This window comes from Glycine soja, chromosome 18 (assembly GCF_004193775.1).
Source record: "Glycine soja cultivar W05 chromosome 18, ASM419377v2, whole genome shotgun sequence".
NCBI classification, from domain to species: Eukaryota; Viridiplantae; Streptophyta; class Magnoliopsida; order Fabales; family Fabaceae; genus Glycine; species Glycine soja.
In genome coordinates, this window is record NC_041019.1 from 45807323 (window position 1) to 45819987 (window position 12665).

Below are 12665 nucleotides of genomic sequence, written 5' to 3' on the forward strand. Positions count from 1 at the left end.
AAAAAAGGGAAAGCACAAAAAAAGAATTAGATTTAGAGGTCACAAGAGGTGTATAAGAAGGTGGCCACCACCAAAACTAAAAAGGAGGATATGGTGGAAGCTTACTCCTTTTTGGTTTTCTTGCTTTTGCACCTCATTGTCATACCCCTTTTGAAGCATGAGAAAATCCCTCACTACCTCTGTGTCTTTCTTACTTCCCTGTGTGTCCCTTAAACCCTCTCTCACTTACTTTAATTTGCCATTGCTTTGGTGTTTTAAGAACCCCTCACTTTTGCTTCTCTGTTCAACGCTTTAGAGTTCTTCTTCCTAATCTTGAATTGGTGTTGCATTACTTTCTATTATTGCATTTTAGTTTTGTCAAATCTTGTGCCACATATAGCGAAGTCACAATACCTTCTATTATTGCTCACAAGCAGCTTGATCTTTTTCCAGAAACGGCAAAGGTGGGTATGCCATTTCTTGACACATCAAAGTTGTGTGTATTTTTGCTGCATTTATATTCTTCGTGGATTCGTAGTTTGAATTTTTCAAGAAATTGGTTAGATTGTTATGTTTTCGTTATATTAAAAAAACAAGAAAAAAAATTAAAAAATAAAATAAATTATAAATATTAATGTATGACTCTTTGTTTTTTTTTATTTTTTATTATTATTATTATCTCTATCGTTTATTTTATTCTTTAATGTGATTTTATTTTATCATTGTCTAGCTAGTTAGTTTGATTAATAATGCATTGTAAATATGTCGTTATTCATCTTATTTCTCCGATATTTTATTCTCACATCCTTAATTACTAAGTGTACAACCCACTTATGTTCTACACCTTTCTATTCCCATTTTATTTATTTGATTTCCTAGCACTATGTCAATTATTTATTTATTTATTTTTGCAAATCCACATTATCATAAATTAGCATATGCTTACGCTTTGTACACTCCATGCTAGGTATCTGACTTGCTTGGTGGTGTTTCAATAACGTGAGTAAATTTTGTGAACGTCATGTTGGGTCTCCGACTTACTTGAGTTCACAAGGTTTACCATAAAACTAAAGTATTTTCTAAAATGGTAATATTCTCAAATAAATAATCCTTCAATGTTACACGCATTTCATGTTGGGTCTCCGATTTGCTTGGTAGTGTTTCAATAGAGTGTGAGAAAATTTTGTGAATGTCATGTTGAGTCTCTGACTAGCTTGACTTCACAAAGTTTATTACAGAACAAAAATCTTTCAAAAAAATAATAACAATAATAGTAATAAGATAAAATCAATCCAACACACAAACTCTTTTTCTACAAAGAACTACGTAAGTCTAATTTCCTCATCGCACCTGGGGATACGTAGGAGCGAAGGCAAATCCCTTGTCGACCCAAAAAAAATCTTTTTTTAAAAAATAAAATAAAATAAAAATTTGATTTCCTTTTCTAAATAAAAATAATACTAATATAAAAAAATATAATTCATGTTTTCAAGGGAAGATAAATAATTAAAAATCACTTTCTTTTTAGCACACTCGACTAAAGGTTTTTGTCTTCATGACGGACGCGTGGGGTTCTAACACTTTCCTCGTGCATAAACAACTCACAAATCCTTTTTCTCAAACCATAGACCATTACTTATCCTTTTTTTGGCTTTCTTGGCATTTTCCTTAAATAAACGTTGGTGGCGACTCCTCAAGTTTTCCCTTTTTGGAAAATTTATTTATCTGATAATTTTCTTTCGCCGACCTATCGTGGCCCAGGTTACGACAGATGGCAACTCCACTGGGGACTTGTTAGAGTGTTAAGCCATTTGATCGAGTGTGTAATTTTATCATGACTTTTTCTTTATTTATTTTCCCTTTCTTTTTTATCCTTGTGTTGTGCTCCTAGTCGTTAAAGTTTCATTCCACTATCATTCTTTTTACGGTTTTGCGTCGATCTCGTTTCCTTTATTCTTTGTTTCGCTCATGCTTGTATATAGCCTTTGTTATGTTGTTACTTCTTGGTGTGTATCTTTGTATTTATTACCTTCCTGGTTAGAAATAAATTGTGTCATTAAATCTTAGGGTAGACGACATGTGTTATACTTGATGTATCTGCCTGGGAATTTTTTGGGTGTTTTGCAGGTGGGGTTGGACAATTCTTAGGTTGCTCCGTTCACATAGGACACCTACACTTTTTGCACATACTTTGAGATATTGGGCCCTATACTCGGGTCTGTGTGAGCCATAGGGAGTGGAGGTCGATCTGTGGTCATGTTGGGTCTCCGACTTGCTTGATGACAGTTGTCATACCCCATTTTTGACCCGTTTTTATTTCTTTTTTCTCGTCTTTTAAGCCGGAAATTTCCATCATTTCAGATGAAATTTCGGCAGGGAGGTATTTTAAAATACCTCATTTTTGTTTTGAAGACAACCCCTTTTTTATTTATTTATTTATCTTTTTTTTATTATTATTATTATTCTTAGTTATTATTTTCTTTTTTTTTCCTTTTATTAAGTGTTTTTATTATTTCCGTTTTTTATTAATATCTTTATTAGTATCTTCTTTTCGTTTTTTTTTTATTTATTTTTATTTTATTTTTATTTTATTTTATTTTGCTGTTTTATATTTTGTTTTTTTTTTCCTTTCCTTCTTTTTTCTTTTTTTTCCTTTTTCTTCTTTTCGGTCTTTTTTGGTCCAGGCCCAGAGGGGCTCTTCGTTTTTTACCCTAATTCTGTCCTTTAAATGCTGCATTAATTACTGTGCGTGTCAGAGGAGTGAATACGGACAGTCAAAGCGCCGGAATAGCCAAACCACCATCGGCCTAGCCACCACTCAGCGCCACCCTCCTCCTCCGTGAACCACCACCATCGGCCTAGCCACCCTCCTCCTCCGTGAACCACCACCATCGGCCAAGCCTACATCAGATCCGCCACCCAACACCACCAACCACAAGCACTGCGTCAAACACCCACACCCACACAACCCAAGCTGTAACCGATTTTACTCTGAAGCTTAAACGATAACATAAGGACAAAGGTAGTTCACTTTTTTTTAAGATTCAAGGCTAGATCTAGGCTTTATCGGTATTGTTTTTTCAAAAAATAACTGTGGATTTGAGAACTAAAAAAAAAAGGAATTCAAAACATGTAGTTTTTGTTAAAAAAAAAAGGGAGGAGATTCTTTTTCCGACGCGGCGGCGCCGCCACCCATGGCCAGCCAGCCACTGCGCCGGTAAACAGCTTCCGGCGGTGTGTGTTAGAGAGAGAAGAGAGCTCCTGAGCGTTTCTTTAGAGAGAGAAAGAGGTTGGATTTATGTTATTTTCGGGTTTATTTTCTAATTTATACTGCTGCCATGACCAAGACTATGGTGCACGCGGATCTCTGTGTCCCCATGGACCATCAGGGTTGAACCGTTAGATCCTAGATCTAACGGCCAATGTTATCCCCTGTTTTGATCAGATGCGTCTCACCTCTTGGTCTTACTTTGTTCTTCTTCTCTTGTGATGTTTGATTAAGATCTAATGGCTAAGACTGTGTCTCCCCATGATCAAATCTGGACGCTTCGACCAATCTGACGATTCAGATTTGATCTGTTAAGCCCACCTTTTTTTATTTTGAGCCCATTTCCTTTTTTCTGTTTCTTCTAGTATTTTACTTTCTGCACTTCCCTGTTACTTCTGCACCCCCTTTTTCTTCTCTATTCTTTTTATTGCACTTTTTTTTTTTTTTATGCATCATATTTACTTTATGCCCTTGCATTTTTTATTTTCTTTATTCATTTTTCCAGCACCATATCTATTTTACGTCTTGCATTTTATTTTCCAGTATCACATTTATTTTTTGTCTGGCATTTTTTTATTTTGTTTATTTTTATTTTATGCATCATATTTACTTTATGTCTTGCATTTTTTTTATTATTTATTTTTAGCATCATGTTTATTTTATGTCTTGCATTTTTATTTTCTTTTTTATTCCCAGCATTATATTTATTTTTATGTCTTGCATTTTATTTTCTTTATTTATTTTATGTACCATATGTATTTATTGTTTTGTATTTCATGCATTTTTTATTATTTCTTCTAGCATATTTATTTTAATGCATTTGCAATTTTTATTATTGCCAATTAGAATGTATCTAGGTCCAATGTAAATAAAAATAAAAATGAGAATCTGCACCGACACTCACATTTATTTTTATGTTTTCTGCCGAGGACGATCATGTAATTTGAACCGTATCCGAGGAAAAGGACCCTCACTTGATCCAACGTCATTTTAAGGGATCCGGCGCGTTTAGACTTATCTTTGCATAACTAAAAAAAAAAAAAAAAAAAAAAAAAAAAAAAAAAAAAGAAAAAAAAAGAGAAAAAAAGTCAAAACCCAAAAACTTTCCATAATCAAAATTTCAAAAAGGGGGTCAATCTTTATTCTTTCTTTCTTAATCAAATCTTTAATCAATCTTTAATCAATCAAAACTTTTTTTTCAATTTAAAATCAATCGAACTCACTTCTTTTATTTCTTCTATGCCTTTTCGGCCTCTTATCTTGCCTAAACTCTTCTTTTTCGAACTTTAAAATCAATCAAAACCAACCACTCGACTTTCTACCCCGAACTACATGATTTTGATCCCATTCGGGTATGTAGGCAAAAGACTTTGTCTTTCCAAATCAATAAAAAAATAATAAACAAAAAACTTTTTTCTCCTTTCTTTTAAACCTATCTCTTTAATCTTTTCACACTTAAGCATTTATTTCCAAACAAATAATCAATTTAGCATAAAGATAAAATAAGCAAGAGGTTCCTATAGAGTACTATAGACGTTTAGGGTGCTAGTACCTTCCCTTTGCGTAACCAACCCCCGGACCTTTTGATCTCTTAAAAACTAGGGTTTTTCGAGCTTTCTCCCTTTTCTTCGGAAAAATAAAAGATCGGTGGTGATCTTAAAAATTGCGAGTCAACGCTAATCAATAGCTTGATATCCAAAAATCACCGCGACAGAAAAATGGCGACTCCACTGGGGATCACACTCCTAAGTGGGTTAAACCTATCTTGTTTTTTTTCATCTTTATGCTTTGTTATTATTTGAAACTGTAAATACATGCTTAAGTGTTTATCTTTTACGTGAGTGGTGAGATAAGTCCTACACCCGGACTTGAGAGAAACATAAGATAGGATGGTGGTATAATCATAGTGTCTTTCCGAGAGTGAGTTTCGGATGTGGCACATGTGATAACCCCACTCAATGGAGGGATCTTGGGAATATTACTATGTTGGCATGAGTAGTCGTGTTCAGCATTGATATTTCCAAGCGACCTATGAAGTTGAGGACCTTTAGTTACCTTTAACCCATCTTAGCCTTTTAGGACGTAGTGCGGTGGCTGATCAAGAGTAGTCTTGAATTGGTTGATACGCGATACTACACTCAAACGAGGCTATCCTATGGACGTTGTTGGACCGGGAGTAGTCCCGTAATCCGACAATATCCGGAAGTGGTCAATGACTTTGGGAGCTTGGTAGAACCCGTGATACAGGTACATATGAAACCATAGTCCTTACCAAATGGCGTGTTTACCCTTAACTCCAACATTTTGGACTTAACTTCACCATGTTTTCTCCGTACTTTGGCATAATCATGCATACATGCATCCATGCATAAACTCTTTTTTCATCCAAATTATCGAAGGACTTAGACAAGCTTTTTGTAAACTTTATAGATATGGACATCCCACTGAGAAGCACTAGGAAGTACCTTTTCAAAAAAACGGACCTGTTGAGATTAAGGGAGCTAGCATCTTTAGTTAGTGATCCAGTTGATTTTCAAGCTCATCATGGGAAGTTGCTCAGAATTCTTAGAGTAGATGTTGAGGAAGGATGCCTAGAGACTCTGGTTCAGTTCTATGACCCGCTCTACCATTGCTTCACATTTCCCGATTACCAGCTTGTCCCCACACTTGAAGAGTACTCCTACCTAGTCGGTTTACCTGTGCCAGACAAGATACCTTTCCATGGTTTTGAGCCTACCCCTAAACACTCCGACATCGCAGCCGCTCTCCATCTTAAAACCTCCATCATCCAAGCAAACCTTACCTCTAAAGGAGGCCTCCAAGGTATTCCCACCCACTTCCTCTACCAACAAGCCTCCATATTTGCCGAAGCAGCTAGTACACTTGCCTTCCATTCTATCCTAGCCCTCCTTATATATGGCCTTTTACTCTTCCCAAATATTGACAACTTCATCGATATCAATGCCATTAAAATCTTTCTTACAAAGAACCCCGTACCCACTCTACTCGCCGATACCTACCATTCTATCCATGACCGTACCCAGGCTGGCCGTGGAACCATTTCTTGTTGTGCACCTTTACTCTATCAGTGGTTTACCTTCCACTTACCTCAATCCCGTGCCTTCAAGACCAATGATGACAAGCTTTCTTGGCCTCGCCGAATCATGACTCTTGACCCATCTGACATTGTTTGGTACCAAGCAGCTAGTGATGTTGGAGAGATTATTGTGAGTTGTGGTGAATATCCCAACGTACCTCTTTTGGGTATGCGTGGCGGAATTAGCTACAACCCGCTTCTCGCTCGACGACAATTTGGGTACCCGATAAAGACAAAACCAAACAACCTTGCCTTGACTAATGAATTCTATCTTAACCATGGAGATCACTCGAACAAAAGGGAAAGATTCGCACAAGCTTGGAGCGCTATCCGCAGACTCAACAGAAGTCAATTGGGAAAGAAATCAGACTATGTGCATGAATCTTACACCCAGTGGGTTATTGATAGGACCAAGAGCTTTGGCCTACCCTACCGCTTACCTAGATACCTGTCGTCCACCATCCCACCATCATCCTTGCCTATCCCCTTTGATACTAAGGAAGAGTTTCATGAACAATTAACCAAAGAAAGGCAAGAAAAAGAAACTTGGAAGAGGAGATGCCAGGAGCTCGAGCAAGAGAATGAGACTTTGAAGGGGAAGATAGCCCAACAGAGCCGTGAGCTTTTTATCCAGAACCAGAGGATGATTGAGAAGGACGACTTGCTTCGTCGGAAAGACGCTTTGCTCCACCGAGATGCTAGAAGGAAGAGGAGGTTTATGGATTTGTTCTCCCGTGCACATTCAGATTCCGAGGATCCATCTACTCCGGGAGTTTGAGTCTGAAGTTCTTAGGACCTTATGTTTAGATTTTAGCTCCCGAAATCTCTTGACTTGTAAAAAAAAAAAAAAAAAATAAAAAAAAAAATAAATAAATAAATAAATAAATAAAATTTCTTTGTAATATTCCAATGCTTAAGTGAAGTGTTTCAGTTTATGATGTTTACAATTTCTCTAACAAGTTCTTCGATAATAATTTGTTCTCTTTCTTTTTGCATAAGCATAAGCATGCATCATGTTGCATTCATAGTTTCTAAATCGAGTCTCACACTGTGTTCACTACTTCAAAAGGGGGGAGTCAATCAGCCGCCGCCCAAGGAAAGTGGCCCGGCGAATTCTCCACAAACCAACTCGCATTTACAACACCAGGGCCAATCGGAAGAGGATGGATATAGTTGAACAAGAAAATCAGAATCTCAGGGAGGAGGTTGCCACTTTACGAGAGGGAATGGATAGGTTGACGACCATGATGAGTGCACTCCTGTCAGCCCAGAACTCTCAAGCTGCCGCCGCTGCTGTAGAGCAGCCTTTGGTGAGCACAACCCCGCTATCTACAGTGGCTTCTCCACCCCTCTTTTTGCCTCCAGGTTGTACATGGGGAATGCCACCTCCAGTCTGCGGAAGCCCCCAGCCCGCTGTATCTGAAGTTCCACCTCCTTTTGCTCAGCAGTCAGCACCGGTTCCGCAACCCGGTACCTCTTTCCCTCAAGCTGCAATGACTTATTCAGCTCCACTGATTCACACTATTCAACAAGAGGTTGAACCAATTTTCCAAGCTGAAAATGTTGTAGCCTTCGACAAGATGGAAGAACTCCAAGAAAGATTTGATGGTATGCAAAGGGAAGTCGAAGCCCTCCGAGGAAGAGATCTGTTCGGGAAGGACGCCTGTGAATTATGCTTGGTCCCAAATGTTACTATCCCTCACAAGTTCAAGGTGCCAGACTTCGAGAAGTATAAAGGAAACTCTTGTCCCCGCAGTCACTTGGTGATGTACGCGCGGAAAATGTCCATGTATACTGACAATCATAAGCTGCTTATTCATTTCTTTCAGGACAGCCTGACTGGGGCCGCTCTGAAGTGGTATATGAATTTGGACAGTGCGAGCATTCGTACTTTCAATGACCTGGGTGAAGCGTTCATCCGGCAGTATAAGTACAATCTGGACATGGCCCCAGATCGTGATCAACTCCGTGCGATGACACAAAAAGAGAAGGAAACGTTCAAGGAGTATGCCCAGCGTTGGAGGGAAGTGGCTGCCCAGATTGTCCCGCCGTTGGAAGAAAGGGAAATGACCAAAATATTTCTGAAGACCCTGAGCCAGTTTTATTACGAGAAAATGGTTGCAAGTGCACCAACAGACTTCACTGAAATGGTCAACATGGGGGTGCGATTAGAGGAAGGTGTCCGAGAGGGACGTTTGACTGGGGAAAGTGCCCCTGCCGCAAGTAATGCCAAGAAGTTTGGAGGCCACTTTGCGAAGAAGAAAGATCAAGAGGTGGGAATGGTAGCTCATGGTAAACCTCAGCAGAATTTCACCCCATATCGTCAGGTTGCGAATGTCGCATCCACTATCCCAAACCCATCATATCACCAACAAAGGCCACGTTACCCCTACCAATACCCTCCACAACAATACCCTCCACAACAATACCCTCCACAACAATACCCTCCACAACAATACCCTCCACAACAATACCCTCCACAACAATACCCTCCACAACAATACCCTCAGCCACAATACCCTCAAAAACAACAAAATCGCCCGCAGACCCCCCAACAACCATATCACTCACAAAACCGCCAAAAAACAACCTTTGATCCAATCCCGATGAAATATGCTGACTTGCTCCCTGCCCTGCTCGCCAAAAACCTTGTCCAGGTCAGAACACCCCCTCGTACACCAGATGTTTTACCTCCCTGGTTTCGTCATGATTTAACCTGCGCTTTCCACCAAGGGGCCCCAGGTCATGACGTTGAAAACTGCTATGTCCTGAAGAATGAAGTGCAAAAACTAGTCCGAGCCAACTTGCTATCCTTCAAAGATCAGAATCCCAATGTTCAAGCGAACCCTCTACCGAACCATGGGCCTGCTGTCAACATGATACAAGATTGTGATGAAGACGGTGTCATCCTGAACGTCCAGCACGTCCGAACTCCCCTGGTCCCAATACATATCAAGATGTGCGAGGCAGCTCTGTTTGACCATGATCATGCAGCGTGTGAAATATGTCCTGTGAATGTAAAAGGATGCCCAAAGGTACAAGAGGACGTACAAAGGCTGATAGACAACAGAGAACTAATCATCACGAGGAAGGACAAGGAAGTGTGCGTCATCACCCCTGAGTTTCAGCGGTTGGAAATAAGCTATAACAGTGGGGAATCAACTACTACTCCACTGGTGGTTAGCTTGCCAGGACCTATGCCGTATGCTTCTCTAAAAGCGGTCCCTTACAGGTATAGTGCCACGATGTTGGAAGGTGGGCAGGAGGTGCCTTTGCCCTCTCTAACTCCTGCGATTTCTGTGGACAACATTGCTAGTGACGGTAAAGTTCTGAGGAATGGACGTGTTATCCCCACATTGTTTGCAAAGAAAGTGAATGATCCGGCAGTTAAACAGGTGACAGTGAACGGCCCCGGTACAAGGAAGGAAGTAGGCCAATCCAATGGGACTAGCAAGAATTCTGATCATGACGGGATTCTGAAACTGATCCAGAAGAGTGAGTATAAAGTAGTAGACCAGCTGCTGCAAACTCCCTCTAAGATATCCATTTTGTCTCTGCTATTGAACTCAGAAGCACACCGTGAGGCTCTAATGAAGGTGTTAGACCAAGCTTTTGTGGAAAGGGACGTGACTGTTAATCAATTGGACAGTATAGTAGGAAACATTACTGCCTGCAATAATTTAAGTTTTAGTGATGAAGAGCTTCCTGAGGAGGGGAGGAACCACAATCTGGCGTTACATATATCGGTGAACTGCAAGTCTGATGCTCTGTCGAATGTACTTGTGGACACCGGTTCCTCATTGAACGTAATGGCCAAATCCACATTAGGTCAACTCTCCTACCAGGGGCCTCCCATGAGAAGAAGCGGGGTGGTTGTCAAAGCATTTGATGGATCAAGAAAGTCTGTTATCGGGGAGGTTGATTTGCCCATTACAATTGGGCCGTTTGTTTTCCAAATTACATTCCAGGTGATGGATATTCAAGCCGCATACAGTTGCCTTTTGGGTAGGCCATGGATCCATGAAGCTGGGGCCGTGACATCCACCTTGCATCAAAAGCTGAAGTTTGTCAGAAATGGGAAATTGATCACTGTGAGTGGAGAGGAAGCCTTATTGGTTAGTCATTTGTCAGCTTTTTCCTTTATTGGTGCTGATGAAACAGAAGGAACCTCTTTCCAAGGCCTGACTGTAGAGGGTAAAAAGCCAGAGAAAAATGAAGTATCTTTTGCTACTTGGAAGAGCGCACAGAAAGTGGTGCAGGAAGGAACAGGTATAGGATGGGGAAAAGTTGTGCAGTTGCTAGAGAGTAAAAACCGTGAAGGACTGGGATTTGCTTCTTCTGCAGGATCCGCAACGAACAGTGTTGGATCAAGCTCCATTACTAGCACCTTTTGTAGCGCCGGGTTCATCAACGACTCGCCAGAAGCCAATGCTGTCTTGGAAGATGTTCCTGAAGAGATAGTGCTTGCATTTGTCACACCTGGAAAACTTGTTCGCGACTGGGACGCGGTTGACATCCCTTCAGTAGTTCATGCATCAAAGTAATGTGTCTTTGTTTTTTCTGTTTGTTTGTTTTTCAAAAAAAAGATCCTTTCGTCTTGCCCAGGACGAAAGCGCAACCATGTAAGGCTGTTTTGTTTCAAGCACTACTCTTATTAATGGAAAATGTGGTTTATCCTGATATCTATGCTTATTGCTCTTTCTGGAAAATGGTAACACAAAAAAAACCCAAAATATTTTATTTTTGTTTTCTGGTTTCAATTAATTATAAAAAGTCTGCATTGTTCACTCATTTTCTAAAGTCAATCATCAATCATATGCAGACTAGGCATTTATGAGCCCGTTGAACATAATAACCCTGCACTCTCTCCCAACTTCGAATCTCCTGTCTACGAGGCTGAAGAGGAGGAGGATGATGAAATCCCGGAGGAACTTGCTCGGTTATTGGAATATGAAAAGAAAACCATTCGGCCTCATGAGGAGGTGGTAGAAGTGATTAACTTGGGAACCAAGAAGGATAAGAAGGAAGTCAAGATTGGGGCATCGCTTGAGGCAACTGTCAAACGAGGGGTGATCGAATTACTCAAAGAATATGCCGATGTGTTCGCATGGTCGTACCAGGATATGCCCGGCTTGGATCCCCGTATTGTGGAGCACCGTTTGCCTTTAAAACCCGAATGCCCACCGGTCAAGCAGAAACTGAGAAGAACTCGCCCTGACATGGCTCTCAAGATCAAAGAGGAAGTACAGAAGCAGATCGATGCAGGTTTTCTTGTCACATCAGAGTATCCTCAATGGTTAGCCAACATAGTGCCTGTTCCAAAGAGGGACGGCAAGGTCAGGATGTGCGTTGACTACCGGGATTTGAACAAGGCTAGTCTGAAAGATGACTTTCCTCTACCTCACATCGATGTATTGGTTGACAGCGCTGCAAAGTCCAAGGTCTTCTCCTTCATGGACGGTTTCTCTGGGTACAATCAGATCAAGATGGCAGTTGAAGACAGAGAAAAGACATCTTTCATCACGCCTTGGGGCACCTTTTGTTACAGGGTAATGCCTTTTGGGTTGATAAATGCAGGTGCCACTTACCAAAGAGGCATGACCACTCTCTTTCATGACATGATGCACAAAGAGATAGAAGTGTACGTGGATGATATGATTGTCAAGTCAGGCACTGAAGAAGAACATGTCGAGTACTTGCTGAAGATGTTTCAACGGCTGAGAAAGTATCAACTTCGACTGAATCCCAACAAATGTACCTTTGGTGTTAGATCTGGAAAACTCTTGGGTTTCATTGTCAGTCAGAAAGGTATTGAAGTAGATCCTGACAAGGTCAAGGCCATTAGAGAAATGCCGGTTCCACAAACAGAGAAACAAGTGAGAGGTTTTCTTGGGCGTCTAAATTACATTTCTCGTTTCATATCGCACATGACAGCCACGTGCGGACCTATATTCAAGTTGCTTCGAAAAGATCAAGGGGTTGTTTGGACCGAAGATTGTCAAAAGGCTTTTGATAGTATCAAGAATTATCTGCTAGAACCTCCAATTCTTATACCTCCAGTTGAAGGAAGGCCTCTGATTATGTACTTGACTGTGTTAGAAGATTCTATGGGCTGTGTGCTCGGACAACAGGATGAGACCGGAAGGAAAGAGCATGCCATCTACTACTTGAGCAAGAAGTTTACAGATTGTGAGTCCAGGTACTCCCTACTTGAGAAAACTTGTTGTGCACTAGCCTGGGCTGCCAAGCGTCTTCGTCACTACATGATTAACCACACCACCTGGCTAATATCCAAGATGACCCGATCAAGTATATCTTTGA

At 40.5% G+C, this 12665-nt stretch overlaps 2 protein-coding genes across 2 annotated transcripts; both read left to right on the forward strand.

Moving 5' to 3' along the window:
* Window positions 1-5679: 5679 nt before the first annotated feature.
* LOC114397309 lies at window positions 5680-7122 on the forward strand. The gene has a single exon (XM_028359379.1). It carries the CDS (start codon window positions 5680-5682, stop codon window positions 7120-7122), a length of 1443 nt encoding a protein of 480 aa, XP_028215180.1.
* A 585-nt stretch (window positions 7123-7707) lies between these two features.
* Window positions 7708-10888, forward strand: LOC114396016. The gene has a single exon (XM_028357915.1). It carries the CDS (start codon window positions 7724-7726, stop codon window positions 10886-10888), a length of 3165 nt encoding a protein of 1054 aa, XP_028213716.1. The 5' UTR covers window positions 7708-7723.
* The last annotated feature ends 1777 nt before the right edge of the window (window positions 10889-12665 follow it).

What these genes read in the sequence shown, in the direction of transcription:
- LOC114396016 (XM_028357915.1), top strand. Translation starts at nt 7,724, where the DNA reads ATGCCACCTCCAGTCTGCGGAAGCCCCCAGCCCGCTGTATCTGAAGTT.
- LOC114397309 (XM_028359379.1), top strand. Translation starts at nt 5,680, where the DNA reads ATGGACATCCCACTGAGAAGCACTAGGAAGTACCTTTTCAAAAAAACG.